The sequence below is a fragment of the Coregonus clupeaformis genome, chromosome 10, assembly GCF_020615455.1.
Source record: "Coregonus clupeaformis isolate EN_2021a chromosome 10, ASM2061545v1, whole genome shotgun sequence".
NCBI lineage: Eukaryota > Metazoa > Chordata > Actinopteri > Salmoniformes > Salmonidae > Coregonus > Coregonus clupeaformis.
This window is the reverse complement of record NC_059201.1, coordinates 15737116-15754676: the sequence shown is the minus strand read 5'-3', so window position 1 is coordinate 15754676 and position 17561 is coordinate 15737116. Positions and strand designations below refer to the sequence as shown.

Here is a 17561-nt window from a genome sequence, read left to right as displayed (position 1 = left end):
AGGAGGTGTGTTTGTACGTGGCAGGATGGCCTTGGCCACTGGTACTACAGCCACGCCTCATTGTGTCTCTATGGCCCAGACCAGACAGACAGACAGAGCAGGAGTCAGCCGGGGGTTAAGCACATGTATAAAATAAATCGTCTCCCAGCAGGAAATCTCCAAGCCAACCAGAAAGCCCAATCAGTTACATTAGGAGCTCCATCCAGGGGTGAAATTATCTACAGAGACAGGGAGAGCGAGGGAGGAAGAGGAGGAGAAGAGAGGAGAAGGAGAGAGGAGGAAAAGGGAGGAGAGAGCGAGCGAGAGAGAGAGCGAGAGCGAGATAGAAGGACAGAGACAGGGTAACATTGTCTCTCTTTGTCCCCCTCGTTCCAAGAGTAGATTCAGCCTAAGGCTTTTAGACCACTTAAATAGAGCGCTCGCTCTCTTCCTCAGAAACACAATAACACATGTACAGGTAACTGCCAAAACAAAGGAAACATTTCAGTAAATGAGGGATACAAAGTATATTGAAAGCATGTGCTTCCACACAGGTTTGGTTCCTGAGTTAATTAAGCAGTTAACATCCCATCATGCTTATTTTGGTTACCATGGCTTTAAAAGAGGCGTTTCAAAGGAGCATAGGGGGTTTAAAGAACAGTTTAAAGGGTGTGTGTGTCTCAGTCACCAGATCTCAACTAAATTGAACACTTATGGGCGATTCTGAAGTGGCGCCTGTGACAGCGTTTTCCACCACCATCAACAAAACACCAAATGATGGAATTTCTCGTGGAAGAATGGTGTCGCATCCCTCCAGTAGAGTTCCAGACAAGGCGCATTGAAGCTGTTCTGGTGGCTCGTGGTGGCCAAACGCCCTATTAAGACACTTTATGTTTATTTTGGCAGTTACCTGTACAGTTGAAGTCGGAAGTTTACATACACCTTAGCCAAATACATTTCAACTCAGTTTTTCACAATTCCTGACATTTAATCCTAGTAAAAATTCCCTGTCTTAGGTCAGTTAGGATCACCACTTCATTTTAAGATTGTGACATGTCATAATAATAGTAGAGATAATTATTTATTTAAGCTTTTATTTCTTTCATTTTGGCCCACGCCTCCTGACAGAGCTGGTGTAACTGAGTCAGGTTTGTAGGCCTCCTTGCTCGCACACGCTTTTTCAGTTCTGCCCACACATTTTCTATAGGATTGAGGTCAGGTCTTTGTGATGGCCACTCCAATACCTTGACTTTGTTGTCCTTAAGCCATTTTGCCACAACTTTGGAAGTATGCTTGGGGTCATTGTCCATTTGGAAGACCCATTTTTTCACATTCACATTTTAGTCATTTAGCAGCTGCTCTTATCCAGAGCGACTTACAGTTAAGTGAGTGCATTCATTTTTTCATACTGGTCCCCCATGGGAATCTAACCCACAACCCTGGCGTTGCAAGCGCCATGCTCTACCAACTAATGCCATCTATTTTGTGAAGTGCACCAGTCCCTCTTGCAGCAAAGCACCCCCACAGCATGATGCTGCCACCCCCGTGATTCACGGTTGGGATGGTGTTCTTCTGCTCGCAAGCTACCCCCTTTTTCCTCCAAACATAACGATGGTCATTATGGCCAAACAGTTCTATTTTTGTTTCATCAGACCAGAGGATATTTCTCCAAAAAGTACGATCTGTGTCCCCATGTGCAGTTCCAAACTGTAGTATGGCTTTTTTATAGTGGTTTTGGAGCAGTGGCTTCTTCCTTGTTGAGCGGCCTTTCAGGTTATGTCGATAAAGGACTCGTTTTACTGTGGATATAGATACTTTTGTACCTGTTTCCTCCAGCATCTTCACAAGGTCCTTTGCTGTTGTTATGGGCTTGATTTGCACTTTTCGCACCAAAGTACGTTCATCTCTAGAAGACAGAACGCATCTCCTTCCTGAGTGGTATGACAGCTGCGTGGTCCCATGGTGTTTATACTTGCATACTATTGTTTGTACAGATGAACGTGGTACCTTCAGGCGTTTGGAGCTTGCTCCCAAGGTTGAACCAGACTTGTGGAGGTCTACCATTTTTTTTCTGAGGTCTTGGCTGATTTCTTTTGATTTTCCTGTGATGTCAAGCAAAGAGGCACTAAGTTTGAAGGTAGGCCTTGAAATACATCCACAGGTACACCTCCAATTGACTCAAATGATGTCAATTAGCCTATCAGAAGCTTCTAAAGCCATGACATCATTTTCTGGAACATTCCAAGCTGTTTAAAGGCACATTCGACTTAGTGTATGTAAACTTCTGACCCACTGGAATTGTGGTACAGTGAATTATAAGTGAAATAATCTGTCTGTAAACAATTGTTGGAAAAATGACTTGTGTCATGCACAAAGTTGATGTCCTAACCGACTTGCCAAAACTATAGTTTGTTAACAAGACATTTGTGGAGTGGTTGAAAAACGAGTTTTAATGACTCCAACCTAAGTGTATGTAAACTTCCGACTTCAACTGTATGTCTGTCTGTCTGCAGTAAGGGAAAGGTCCCTGTGATCATCACAATATGACTCTGTTGTTCTCCAATAAAGAACAAATACTCAGAATCAACATACAAGCTGAAGGCCACAACAGTCAAACTAGGCCCACATTGTGGTTCTCTGATTTATATAGTATTCATGTAGTCCTTTAGTTCTAGCTTCAGCTAGAAAGTGTTGTTGTGTCTGTGCGGCCATGTGCTGTGTGGCCATGTCTCTAGGCTCGGTTTGAGGGCCGGGCTGTTGAGGGCAGCATCGCCTCAGGTCTGAGAAGAGCCAAGACAGGACCATGTGACTCTCATTCTCTCCAAGCATACTAATTAAACAGAGGGAGACCACGATCCAGCGCCAAGGGCCCTGCCCTGCCTGGCTGTGCCTCTGTACTCTCCTCTCCTCCCAGCTCTCTACAGGCAGAGCTGTGGGGGGCAGTCAGCCTTTGTTCTGCTGTTTGGTTCAGAGGGCTGGGGAGGGTGTCAGCACTCATTACTGACACACCCATCCCTACAGATGGGGCTCCCCGATATTGTTACCCTAGCCTAGCCTAGCATACAGCAATACACTTGGGCCTGCCCATTGAGAGCCAGAAGTATCTCTGGTGTTGTGACTGACTAGTGTTTTGGTTTTCAGAGTATGTTTAGTTTTAGCCAAATTATTCTGTCAGGGCTATGAGGAGAACCAAGAAAATACAAAGGCACAAAGGAGGAAGTCCCATGGGACCTGTTTACTACTGCTGAAGAAAGAGATGAGAGAGAATAAGAGTGAAAGGGTGCTACAAGGGGAGGTAGAGAGAGAGCGAGAGAGAGAAAGAGAGAGAGCTACATGGGGAGGTAGAGAGAGAGAGCGAGAGCGAGCAAGAGAGAGAGAGAGATGAGAGAGGTGGGGGTTGCCAACAATGTACACACAACCTTGTCTCCGGCTTCAAGCATGATGTGCTCCTTTGCAGCCCTAAGCTGTCACAGTCTGAGCTGTGCCTAGTTCTCTCCTTCAGTCTGAAGAACACACAGAATAAGGTCAGTCAGCGCTCAGGGCACCTCCATCTATACAGCCTTCTTACACTCCAGATCACATTCATACTGAGCACATCCAACCATCACACGCAATACCTCTGGCTTCGAAACAACCACATACAACCTTAAAACAAACTTTTATAACCTTATATCAAGGGCTCATCAGCTCAAATGTATGATTAATCTGCTGTTGTAATTGATATTACAGATCAATCTGTCCGTCTCTATTGGAGACATCTAGAGGTACATAGATAAATCACTGCCCCTGGTCTGACTCACTGCTTTAATACTGAACGGCTCATTGCATGAATTACATCCTGTATATATTAAGCTGAACGTTAACCCACGGCTACAGTACATTGGCTGTTTCTGCATCGTATCTCAATTATAATGGGAGGTCCAGTACAGACACAGAACTACAGTGCTGCAGTACACAGCAGAGTACCTTCCTGGGGAGGCAGACAGACAGACAGCAGGGCTACCAGACACAACCAACCCTCCATCTTTAACATAGACAGAACAGACTATGCTGTTATGTCATACTTTAGTAGTGTAAAGTATGACCACATGGCTAAACAGCAGTTCAGTTACAAAACCAAACACAACACATAGAGTAGCTAGTGAAACGGCAGACAACAGAAGGAAGGCGAGGGAAACAACACACGCTTTTGGAGTTCTGCAACAGCCAACTGTTTAATTAAGATTAGCTGTGTAGCCAGCTAGCTACAACACATTTATCTTAATCAATCACCCAAACAGTTCCTCTACAGAGTGTCTGAAGAAGTAAAGGAACCCCATGTTACTGACCGTCATCACTGGTGTGTGGCTCAGTCCCATTGTCAGCCTCATCGATGGTGCCTGGCTCACTGTGGGGGCTGTCACTGTGGACAGAGAGAGCGAGATGGACAGTCAATCAATGGTCAACTCAGACACACCCACAACACATGCATAGGTTAACTTATCTAAACTAATGCCTCCTTCAGGAAAGATGAGTTACAGGTCATACTTGGATCTGTTCCAAAGTAAAGGATTAATTGAACTAGGGGGTATTTATATCAGCATATTTCTCCAGGAAGTATCAGCTACATGTTAGTTTGGACCAGCTCCAGGTGAGGTATTAATTTAACTATACATGCTGGCTTGTAAGCCATCCCTGTGAGTTTTGATATACAAAACGTCCACAAGCAGTATTATTGGAGTCTGTGCACTAGAAATATTCAGTTCTACATTTACTTTGGAGCATCTGTATCACGAAAAATGGAATAAAAGGCAACAAAGAGAAAATACAATTTAAACAGTTACATAATGCATCCTTCCAGACAGATTGGCTCTTTAAGTAATTTATACCATTCTACATTTCTAGCCACTAGATAAAAGTAATTATCTTAGGGTATTATATCTAAACACTGTCTGTAAAAGCATGTGCTGAAGAAAATACCACCCCTTAGGAGTGTTAATGCAATAATGCTTTATAGCAATTATCTTAGCATCTTCAAATCTACTACACTCTAAATTCCCCTCTTCTCACCACATTATCAAGCAGGGTTATAATGTAGATGTTGTATGGGTGAGATCACACCATATGCTCGATCCTGGTGCTAAACCCAGGGTTACACAAGTTCAGTATTACTGCTTTAGCCTTAGCCATACTGTATGTCTTCAGTGCTTGTCTTAAAGGTGTTGACCTCCCAGGTCTAGCTACTACTCACCAGTACTCCTCTCCTCCAGTCATGCACTTCTCATAGACCGGCCCGTCCAGCTCGCGGTGGCTGGGGAAGATGACCTCGTTGTGGATGATGATGGTCTTGATGACCTCATTGACGTGTGCCTGGATGGCTACAGGGTCCTGTCCGTCGGGTATGGGCATCAGGGTGGGGCCGAAGCAGATAGCCAGGTTATAGGGATCCATCATGTTCTCATCACTGTACTGGGACAGGCTGGAGGGAAGGGATGAGGTTTGAGTGAGTGGGGTGAACCATTAGGTCGTGTTTGAATTATGAGGTGAATATCTGACGGGTGATTCCATTTTAAACGTATTTATAGTTATTTGTTTGCCAATAGAAGTTGTACGTTTCCCAAATGCTTATTGAGTTCCCTTCTATAAATAAGGTTGAGTCTGGACTGTAGACTCTAGACTCTACAGGGAGTTGAGATCTGCATAATCTCCTCTACTACCTAAAGACAGCTCCATGTTGACTTGGCATCAGTCTTCGACCACAGCTTAGTGAGTACATCCTTAAACCCCCTCCCATTAGTTACCTTAACCCCCAACATCCCAGCTTAGCTAGCACATTCCTCAGTCTCCCTGTTTAGTTGTCGCCTAGATTCCCACACCCATCCAGCCTTAACAAGCCTGCCCTTATAACTTCACAGTTTAACAGGCCTATTAATAAGCCTTCCTGGTTTAGGGTGCAATGAGACCATCCTTCCTTCCAGCAGCATCCCAGTTAGGTACCAGGCCTACAGTACCTTCACACTCATAATCAGAGCAGAGTGATGTGGAGCAGTAAAGACCTACAGCTGGCCCAGAGACAAACTCTGTCTGTGGGGGGTATCAAACACAGAGATAAAAGTCAGGATGTGGAATCAAACTCTTTGTTCTGCAGGGGAACCAAGCAAAATGAGTATAAAATAACAGTCCAATAAAACAGGGCAGGTATATTACTGGGTTGAGGGATGACTTTCCGAGTGGGCCCGTAAATAAGTTCTAAAGCGCTGCCGACATACGCGGTAATAAATAGGACGTGAACAGTAGGGCTGTTCAATAACTCTTTGGAAAGTAATGCCATTTCCTCTGACTGCTGAAACAGAGATTCACAAGTTTTGCTGATTTAGTGCAATACAGTGACTCTGAAAGGTGTATAAAAGTTATAATTTCAGACTTTTACCCCATCCTGTTATACTGTATGCCCTTAGTGTATAGGTACTCTGGTATAAGGACTCTATTCAACAACAGAGGACTGTAAAACTTGACTTGTTATGTCAATATGGCCGACTTACTGATTGAGGAAAGCGAACAGGTATCTCATGACGATGATGACGGTGCGAGGAAGAGTCACAATAATCTGCTGGACGTGATGCGCTCTCTCAGCTCCAGACTCCAGTTCTGAATCAGAGGAGGAGAAGAGAGAGTCAAATGCAGTTAATATGCACTCACTAACTGTAAGTTGCTCTGGATAAGAGCGTCTGCTAAATGACTAAAATGTTTAAAAAATGTAAAGAGTCATTACACCACCTGGCACTGGGATTAATGAGAGGAAAAGAAAAACATGACATATTAATACAGGGGAACATTATGCTCCATTACACCACCATGATCTATTGAATATACAGAATGAGCCGACCTTATCAGGGGGCTGGCAGTCATACTGAGGGTACAGTAATGACAACACAAACACTTCTATCATTAATAGATATCCCCACCTCATTTAAACCAGAGGATATGGTGATTTGAGTGACTGGGCTATCTGGAGCAGGGGGGAAATACTGCAAAGCTGTGCTCAGTTAGTAGACTGATGTGGCCCCCTCGCTCCTCTCTTCCTATTGGGTTTCTATTAAATCATGGGCAGGCAGACAGCCATGGTGTTGAGATTGTTTCCATATGCTGCGCTGTGTGCCTCTCGTCCCTACCTTACCCCTCCCATAAAGCAGTGGGATTAGGGTGTTGTGGTGGGGAGTGATGATGTATCTTTGGAGCCGGAGGTTGGCTTCTCTCTCTTCTATTCTGATTCTATCTCTACTCAGTGACTGACGGTGAATAATCCAAAAGGCATGTACTGTACCGTAGCCCCAATGGTGCTATTTCACCACCCAGATGGGTAGGGTTATGGTACCATTTCAGTTACCCTGAACACATTTACTACATTGACCAACAGTGTAAGGTAGGGGCACCAGTGGGCTTTAGAGTCTACTCACTGATAGTAGAAATGAGGTCCAGGAAGCGTTCCTTGGGGAACAGAGGGTTCTCCAGGCCCCTGAAGTACAGCTTGAGGACCCCTGCCACTGAGTTGATGTCATGTTCATTCTGGTCGTCAATCAATGGGTCTTCACCTAACAAAACAATAAAGCAGAGTAGAGTTATTAGTTTGGAGCATCTGACCACTGCAACAGAACTGAATCAGTTGATTGCTTGCTACACGTAGATGTTATATTATAGAAAATAATAGGTATATACTGTATGTCTGAAATTCAATGGGTTTGTCATGTTATTGATCCTGAGCTGTAGGAGAAAAACAGAAATCTAATCTATTACCAATTACCACCAATCTCACGGGGACCTACCTCTCTCAAATGAGTTTTTAATATCATTGACCTCCACCTGGGATCCAGGGACACGGAATATGCCCTGCTGCTGGAGCCCTGCAACAAGACATAGAAACATAATACTGAGTCTGAGCCCACCATTATCCCCACACCCAAACGGCCGCTATATGAAAGACCAATGGAAAACACACAACAGAGAGCAGGAAATATAATTTAGTGGTGAAGGGACGTGTGTTTTCTTTTCTTCCAAGAGAGGGCCCCTCGGTCAGTCTGCCGCATATGGTTTTTGTTAGAGAACCCCTAATCAGTTTGTGGGGGTTTCATTAGGTCTAGGGGGGTAGGGAATGGAGGGGGCGTGGCGGGGAGGGGAGGGGAGGGGAGGGGAGGGGGTTACAGGCCTGGAGGCTACACCACTTTGGCTGGAGTCAGATGTGGAGGTGGACAGAAGGATGAAGATATGAGGAGGGAGGAAGGGAAGATTGGACTGATTTAGTAAACAAAGACCAAGGGTCCTGTCAGAAGTCCCTATGTGTGATGTGCTGCCACGCTCCTGTCACGTTATTCTATATTCAAGCTGAGAGCACATGGGGCTGAGGTGTTAAATCATAGCAGGTTTGTCTCAACACCTGGAGATGTTTTAGTAAATGGATTACCTCTACTCAGAGGTTCTGTCATCTATTATGAGATATGAAGTGTTCACAGTGGAGTTCACAGCTGTCTACTGGTGTTTTGAATACCCTTGAATACAGTCCAATGGTAGAAGCCATCAGTAAGGTGTGATTTTAGTAGACTTACCATACAAATTGATGTGTCGAATACAGCTCTCAACCACAAGAGGAATAGGTTGACCTGAATCCTGAAAGCAAATCATGGCAATAGTAAGACTGACACTTATACAGTGACTAGAGAACTTTTAACCACAAATACTATACTGTCCATATTGATAGATTCTGTTGTTTATGTGAAGCAGCACTGCATAATAAAAAAACGTTTCAGCATACTGTATATAACAACCAATTAGGCCTTACTTCACATTATTCTAAAAGAAGAGGCAAAGCATTGATTATTCTAGGCCTGCCCTGCACCCCGCCATAAAGAAACAAATGCCTCTTCCTGATGGCTTCATAAACAGCAGTGTCCACCAACATTTATATGAGCAGCATTAAAATGACAGATAGAAACCATTACTATTCACAGCCCCCTGTTACAGCAAGCAAATAGTCATGAAACAAGTGGAGCAGCAGTGACATGCTTTTGGAGCTCATTAGTATGACTACGTGTGGAGGAAAGCAGAAATCAGCATGTAGAGCTATTCGTGTAATAGTTTTCATTAGGCCCACTCTACAGCACCGTGCCACGCGCCCTACCTCCCATCCTACCACCCCCCCACTGATAGTACCTGGTTGCGGGTACGGGCATTCCGTCTTCCCCTGGGACAGAAAGCAGCACAGCAAGGAGGTGCAGAGGAAGGGAGGCAGAGAGGCAACACAGTTAGAGAAGCACAGATGACAGATAGACAGAAAGAGCCTCCTCCGTAGGCCTGGAGGATAAGCACAGGTCAGGGGCCACTGGGATGGCTTGAGATGCAGTGAGATGTGGGTGCATTGAGGGAATCAACTAGCACAGGGATCTCTGCAGAGCCATTATGGGGACTATGATAAGCAGTATCCTCACGTCTGAGGATAAGCAGAGGAGAATCTGTGCTACTGCTACATCTGACAGAATAGGGAGACACTAACCCACTGCCACCCTGTCTGTGTGCATCGTCAGAGCCATGGGAGGAGAGGAAGTGGAGGTGAGGTTAAAGACAGTGGTTACAGGATGAGGGAGAGCAGTGAGCAGGAAGAGCGAGAGAGAGGGAGAGAGTGGGCCCTAGCGGCCCTCCTCCTCCAGCCCCACAGGGTAGCTCATTCACACAACCCAGTGTGAATGAGCGGGGGGTGGGGTACCTTGATGAAGGTCTCCATATTGCCGTTAAACAGCTTATGGTTATAGACTGAGCGCGGCCTAGGCTTCCGCATTTTCTGTGGTTTAGGGGGGAGAGTGGGGGGCCTGGGGAGATGGCCGGTGAGGAGGGGAACAAAAACACCATATGCTGTGAAACAGTACAACGAACACGCAAGGCTGAAATGCAGGTATGAAAACATCATCTCTCAATAGCCCTGACTTCCGCCTTCCCAAATATCCCCCTGTACTCTGTTTATCAAGAGGAAATGTGTGTAGGCAGGAGGAAGTGATCCACATCCAAATGTTGAACATTTAACCAAAACGAGACGTTTTATTACTGGTGTGTGTTATTTAAAGCTGAAAGGCTATGCCCTGTAATGAACCCCTAAACAGTGCTAGGCTGGGCTTTGCTGCTGGGAGGTCCTGAGGGGCTGTATGGCCGGAGGCGTCGGGTCCCTTATAAAACCCACTCTGACTGACGTATTGAAAACTTGACTCCAAATGTATAGCTTAATGTAAACATTATTAACCAGAGCTAATAAAATCAAGCACACCTGCTGATAGTTCAGGTTATCCCACCCACCCGCACACACACTAACAGCTACCCAGCATTCCTGATCCATCTGCACTGCGGTCCTGAAGCCCTTCCCAGAGACAGACAGATCAGTGACACATACTGCACTATCCTCTCTGCCATCCAGACAGAACTCTAAACACAGCCTCAACCATTCTGCTCATTGTTGCAACACATGATGCTTAGGTTTGTATTAACTCCTGGCAATAAGGTTAATGGAGTATAAAACAATGGATGTATGTGAACAAGATGCTCTGAGAACTCCATACTGTATGATCTGCCGTAGTTTATTCCTTTACTCTCTATTAGACACCCACTGAAATCAAATAACCTTATAATATATATTATATTGTATGCACCATGAGAGTAGTTATGTCAAAGGCAGGGGATTTGAAATGGTTTAGTTTTCTTAAGGCATCTTACCTCGTAGTCCCACATTCAGCCCTTTCTCCTGGAAACACAGAAGAAGAGAGAAATGTCATTAAGAATATGAGTGCATGGCATGCACAGTGTGCAGGCTAACTCCTGCTCCTCTATCAGGGCTCAGTGAAGGATTTAATGGGAATAGTCAAAGCTATTGAGGGAGAGCTGAATGGTCTAGGGACAACAGCATCCTTGAGACAAAGGCATTGAGCTGTCACCATAGAAACTTCAGAGGGGACCCTGTGGGGGGCAGGCCCACTCCCTCAGGGAAGAAAAGGGGCTCTGGGTGCGAGGCGGAAGGCAGGGGGACTGGGGGTACATCTCACACTGGTGACACTGAGCGATGTCTGCGCTGGCTCACTGAGCCCTTTGTCCCAAAGCCCTGCGCACATCTCAACACACACAGCAGCACATGTACACACACAGCAGCACATGTACATACACAGCAGCACATGTACACACACAGCAGCACATGTGCACGCAAAAACACTAAACCCAACCCAAACTCACACACTTTCATGAATACAAGTTCTCCCTCTGTCTTTCTCACACGCACACGCACACACACAACCAATAAACCTTGCTAGTCTAGCCTTAGGTAAAGACAAGACATTGAGTATAGGTTAGGCAATGAAGAAGTCAGTCAGTCCTTATTACTGTTATTCATATGCATCAGAAAGGTCCTCCCACTAACCACAGCTTTAACAGCCAATAGTTAATAAATAGAGTTTAGTTGCTAGGGTTGAGAAAGGCCCTTTGTCTTTTAAATATAATCAATTGAGCATTGACTGAATGTGCCTCATTGTGTACAGCAAGCATAAAAAGTACAGTACACTAGTCCAGCATTCTGTTGTTCCCTTTCTATCAGCTTTAGAATGAGAGACGAGAGTGATGACTGACCCATTTCTCTATGCATAATGTTGGCAGTAGATGAGACTAGCAGTGTGGTCTCTGGAGCGTTCATGTGGAGAAACAACAGTGCATTTCCTGCCAGTCATTCCAGTGAGTGATAGCCTAGCCTAGCTCAGCTCAATGAACCCAGAAATTACACCCCCTTTCTCCTGCATGGGCAAAGCACAGGCTGGCTATACAAATTCTGTTTTAATTTCATATCCAAACATAAGGATTTAAGTGTCTCATTGTAACTGCAAGAATACCGTAGCAAATAACCCTTTGCTAAGCCCCACCCCCTTTGGTTACTTTTGCAACCTTGGACAACCTTTTTCCTGGAAAGCCCAATTCCCCATTAAACGACTGGTGAAATCCTCTCACAATGATCTCAAACTGTGTTTTTAATACACAATGGAATTAAACACAGACTACCCCTTGCTAATCAGGAAACTCTTGGATATGTTGTGGTGGACTTCCATTACAATTGCTTCACGGGAACCTGGTAAAATTCGGTTTGTGTAGCTAGCCACTGAATAGCTCTGAATTCACTGTCAGCATACAGTCAAAGCTATAACCACTTTTGGAGCTAACTAGTGCATTCAAATCGTATCCTGATGTCGACAGCAGATAGCAATGATATGAACATAAATGTTGAGAAAACAAGTGATATTAAGTGGCTAGTGAGACTGAGAGCTAGCTAACCTGCTGAGCCAGAAAACAATTAAGCTAACAAAAGTAGAATTTCGGATTTGAAAAATACTTCATTAACAGGTTCTGCATTTCAGGAATCACAGCACCAAGTACTCCTGGTGCACTGTTCAATTATTTAGCCATTAAAAAAAGTATTAGCCTCACTGGCTTTCAACGGATTTAAATGTGAGCATGTCCGAGGTGTTGTCTTGACAACAGTTGCTATTAATTCGATTGCAATTGGTTGCCCCAAATTATGGGGCGGGGCTTAGCAAAGGGTCAATTGGTGACTGAGTACTTTTGCTAAATGAGCCGAATGCTTTATGTAAAAGCTGCTAACTCGAGGTTTCAGTATTCTAAACCAACACATCAACTACAGCTCCATAACCTAATAATAGGGAATTAATCATCACAATGGTGTAATTTTGTATAACTGTCTGTGAATTCTACCTGCGTTAACTGTAGATATTCATGGATGAAGATCTGTGATTTCCACCTAGAACCCAGGAGGGTATGCTTTCAGGTTGGCAGCTATCCCAGCCATGTTGAGTAGTTTCAATGTTGACATAGTGTTGTAGTAATCTATACAGCTATGTCTGATGTGTGCACCATGTGGTATTCTCCATGGTCACTAATAACACATTCATGCACGTACACACACACACACACACGCTTAATGAGCAGGCCTGATTGATCACCTCAATAATTAAGCATGTTTGGTACCTGCAGCCACCATATGTCACACCCATACAAGTCCGTATTGCCCAGCGACAGCCCTGAAACCTGAAGGATCTGGAGAAGGTCTGTATGGAGGAGTGGGCCAAAATCCCTGCTGCAGTGTGTGCAAACCTGGTCCTCTGTAGCTCAGCTGGTAGAGCACGGCGCTTGTAACGCCAAGGTAGTGGGTTCGATCCCCGGGACCACCCATACACAAAAATAATAATAAAAATAAATAAATAAAATGTATGCACGCATGACTGTAAGTCGCTTTGGATAAAAGCGTCTGCTAAATGGCATATTATTATTAAGACCTACAGGAAACGTATGATCTCTGTAATTGCAAACAAAGGTTTCTGTACCAAATATTAAGTTCTGCTTTTCTGATGTATCAAATACTTATGTCATGCAATAAAATGCAAATGAATTACTTAAAAATCATACAATGTGATTTTCTGGATTTTTGTTTTAGATTCCGTCTCTCACAGTTGAAGTGTACCTATGATAAAAATTATATTATGCAAAAAATATTATGTAATTGTTTATATATTTCTGCCGAAACACGCTTTTAAATGGATAGTCATTTGCTTAATGACTGGAAGTCTATGGGAACAGCTAGTATGTCATTGCGCTGATGCTAGTAGCAATGCACCCACCCTTGCCATCACTGCTGAAAAGAATCCTAGGGGAAACACTGAGTGTGAGTGTGTGTGTGCGCGGCTATGCGCACACATGGCCCCATCTGGTTGCTCCTGCTGTCCCTCTCTATTAGGTGAACCCCTGGTGCAGCAGCAGCTGCGGAGATAGGCCTGTGCTGCTGGGTGCTTGGATGGCCTGATTGATTGGGCGTAAACTGCTCATGGCTGAGGTGACAAGGGTCCCCCTGGGAGGGGCCTCTGTGAGAGGGGTGGGGTCTCTATTACCCATAATCCTCCAGGACCCTCCTAGAGGCTACAGCACAACATGCAGAGAGTAGAGGGGATTGTGATGTTATAGTGTTTCCTTATGATACCTTTGATGCACTTAAAGACCTCGCCTTTGAATATGAACTGAACTCCTCTTCCCTGTTTCACCCCTACTGCACCTTGAGGGGACACAAGTCCCTGTGGTGTCCTCCCTCCTCAGCCTGGTTCAGCTCTGCTCATTAGATAAGAGCACCACAACACTACTGGCCCTGAGGGCGGCCATTTTACAGACCCGTCACCTTTCCCAGGGATCCCTGGCTCATTATAAGCTAGGTGTTGACACACTAGGCCTGGTGCCTGCCATTAACATCATTGTGACCAGAAGAAATAGGAACATTAAGAGAAGGCATGTCGAACTAACATTGATGTCTATAGACATGACGTCATTGGTGGAGAGACTTAGGGCCCTTACCTTCTCCCAGTGTCTGCTTCAGGAGGTCATGCTTGGCCTGCAGTTTAATGATGAGGTTGCTGCCGTTCAGGAACTCCTTGAACTTCTGCAAACCCAGACAGACCAGATGAAGGTGTCAGTGAGTGAACAGTGTTAATGGGATGTGACTGGAACAGGCAGAGCCGCCCGCCATCTACCACGAAGGCCAGAGAACACAGTCAGTCTCACTCTGAATGGCACAAATTCAATCTGTTCCAAGGATAATTTAATTTCCATTGGATTTCCAAAGCATACGTGTTTTGTGGAATAGTGTGACCGCTGATGGCTTTGATGTGCACTAAACTGACACTAAAGGTCCTTTTAGTCAGGGAAAAAGGCTATGGTAGTACAGCTAGGTCTGTCACTTTAGTGTGAAACAGATATAACAGGCAGTTGCCCTCAAACATGGCTGCATATCTTAGGGCAAAACAGGCAGGTATGACAGCTATGTATAACAGGCAGGTATGACAGCTATGTATAACAGGCAGGTATGACAGCTATGTATAACAGGCAGGTATGACAGCTATGTATAACAGGCAGGTATGACAGCTATGTATAACAGGCAGGTATGACAGCTATGTATAACAGGCAGGTATGACAGCTATGTATAACAGGCAGGTATGACAGCTATGTATAACAGGCAGGTATGACAGCTATGTATAACAGGCAGGTATGACAGCTATGTATAACAGGCAGGTATGACAGCTATGTATAACAGGCAGGTATGACAGCTATGTATAACAGGCAGGTATGACAGCTATGTATAACAGGCAGGTATGACAGCTATGTATAACAGGCAGGTATGACAGCTATGTATAATAGGCAGGTACTCACAGTGAAGTAGAAGACCTCTGTCTCCTGCTGGTTGGCCCGTCTCTTAGCCACGTTCAGTTTGCTCATGTAGGTCTCAGAGGCCACCGACTTGATGGACTCAGTGGAGCGGCTATGCTGGAAGGCATCAGACACATCAAAGTCCTCCACAGTCAGCATGTCCTGGAGCATCTGCATGGTGGCATCCAGAGTCTTCCTCACCTACAGCAAAGGCAAAGATTCAACAACTCAAACCATGATAAAAGAACCAGGATTTCCTCCTCATATGATCCAGGTCCTTTTGAACATCTTCAAGGTTCAAAAGTAAAACCACCCTATGCCACTTGCAAGGTCAAACGTGAGTGATCACTGGCATATCCCATTTCAAAGACAATAACAACGAATGACCTTTGATTGTAGCTGTCTGACACCTAACAGCCTTCACCCCCTAAGGCAGGTACAGGGCTCATTCCTAGGCAGCGTACAAGACGACCTGCCAGTCAGCCATTCATCAGAATAACAGAAGAATATGAAGAGCATTTGGCCTGGCTGGATGAAATGCCGGCTGTATGTAAAAGGGATGCAGGCTCTTTCTATACAGCACTGAGATTGATCAGGCTCATTCCCAGAGTGGCACGACTCGTCCATTACCCGGCAGTTATATGAAACGTTATGAGACATGATGAGAACCAGGGAGATATGAGATGAAGCCGAGGCGTAGCCATCAGGGCAGGCTGTAGCTAGCTAGCCAGGGTCATTAGCATCTCCATTAGCACCTGCATCCACTCAGAGGGAGAGAGAGCTGTGTGTGTATGCTGCCTGCTGCAGTGGCGGCTCCTGAAAAAATTCTCAGGGGGGGCAATTTTTCTGATGATTTAGGTGACCTACACACATTTTAAAAAAGATATGTCCAGCAACAACATGAAGACAGGGGCAGCATATAAGTCAATACCAGAAGCATTTATTGACTGATCTCAAAAGTGTTGGCTTACCAGGGTTGGTGGAGCCCTCAGTTTCATCTTTGCCTCGCAAAGCTAACTCAAACACTCCGCAAAACTTCACACACTGGATTAGCCGGCTGAGGATGTGGCGGTTCTTGCTAATGTCGTAGTAAATATATTTGTTATAGTGAATATGGAATATGATATGTTGAGTAAAATGTTGTGCTAAGATCTATTTAGGTCAGGAGCTGGTTATAAGTTCTGTTCCTATCCAATAACAATGGACAAAAGGGTCCTATCTTGTCAGCCTTGTCAGTTTCAGTTCTCCAGTAAACTTGTGATTATCAACACTAACCTCATCGTTGTGGCGGCGGACAGCTAGCCTGTATCCCTCATCCAGTTGAGTGGGAATGTTCACTCTCCCCCAAAGCAGACAATCTCAAACAGCTATCCATGTGGGTCTTTGACAGCTCATGTTTCTTAATCTTTCCTGAAAGATGGTGCATGTCCGTTACACACCAGTCGCTGTCCAAGCGGTGCTGTCTGCCGTGCCGCCTTCAGGGTGAAAGAGTAAGCAGGGGGTAGCAGAAGACTGCATTAGCTACATCGCAGCCTGCTAGCCAGGTTTTTCGTTCGTACCAATTTTTGGAAAATCCTCGGGTGTAGGACTTCCCCCTTTAGTAGAAACCTGTTGAATTATTAAATTTGGTCTGGGAGGTCCTAATTGTTTCGTTGCCAATTTATCTTCATTTGTTCGCCGACAAAAAGGAACTTCTTTCAAAGACACAATCGAGTTGCACTGAAGCCTAGCCATTTTGATAGAAGTAGTGAATTGATTGACGCTGCTACCCGCTCTTTTCTTAGTTACGTTCATGGTTATATGTTACGTATGACGAAAGCGCGTAAGTGCAAGCCCTCAGAAACCCATAGAGATTGTATTGAAAGCTCTGATATTTGAAAAAAATTGATTTTACATGGGAGTCTATGACAGACTTCTGGGCGATTTTCAACCTGACTGAAATCGCCCCAAAAGGGGGGGCATTTGAAGCACGACTTTAGCCTGATTGGACATTTAGTGGCACTGTGGCAGATCAGACGTCTAGATTACAACACTGATAACTACTGTTGCCGTGATATAATTGATTAGAAAAAAAATCCCTTCCTTTTCCCGTTTGGCAGTGCGTCGCCCATATCGCCCTATTGAACACACCGCCCCTGGCCTGCTGCCTGTTGCCTGCTGCTCCCACTGAGAAGGACCACTCCTCACCACGCACAATAGACCATCATCAGCGATGTACTGTATCTACCTGGAACATGCATCCATTAGTGTTATCACACAAGCTCAATATCACAAGCTAAAGATCCATTCTCAGCTCCCAGGGAGTGTGTGTGGGCCACTAAATTGAAATT

The 17561-nt window shown here is 44.9% G+C and overlaps 1 protein-coding gene across 2 annotated transcripts in view; it reads right to left on the bottom strand.

The window, feature by feature from the left end:
* The window catches only part of LOC121575213 (SLIT-ROBO Rho GTPase-activating protein 3), a 112140-nt gene that overhangs the window by 15184 nt on the left and 79395 nt on the right, over positions 1-17561 (bottom strand). The window contains exons 9-18 of one of the 2 annotated variants that reach the window (XM_041888172.2): positions 15235-15432; positions 14383-14467; positions 10708-10735; positions 9713-9815; positions 8559-8619; positions 7782-7859; positions 7416-7550; positions 6501-6606; positions 5210-5437; positions 4308-4381 (exon numbers count right to left, since the gene is read on the bottom strand). In XM_041888172.2, coding sequence (XP_041744106.2) covers positions 4308-4381; positions 5210-5437; positions 6501-6606; positions 7416-7550; positions 7782-7859; positions 8559-8619; positions 9713-9815; positions 10708-10735; positions 14383-14467; positions 15235-15432 — 1096 coding nt within the window. Of the gene's footprint in view, positions 1-4307; positions 4382-5209; positions 5438-6500; positions 6607-7415; positions 7551-7781; positions 7860-8558; positions 8620-9162; positions 9194-9712; positions 9816-10707; positions 10736-14382; positions 14468-15234; positions 15433-17561 lie in introns of both variants that reach the window. The other variant, XM_041888173.2, reaches the window with a different exon arrangement.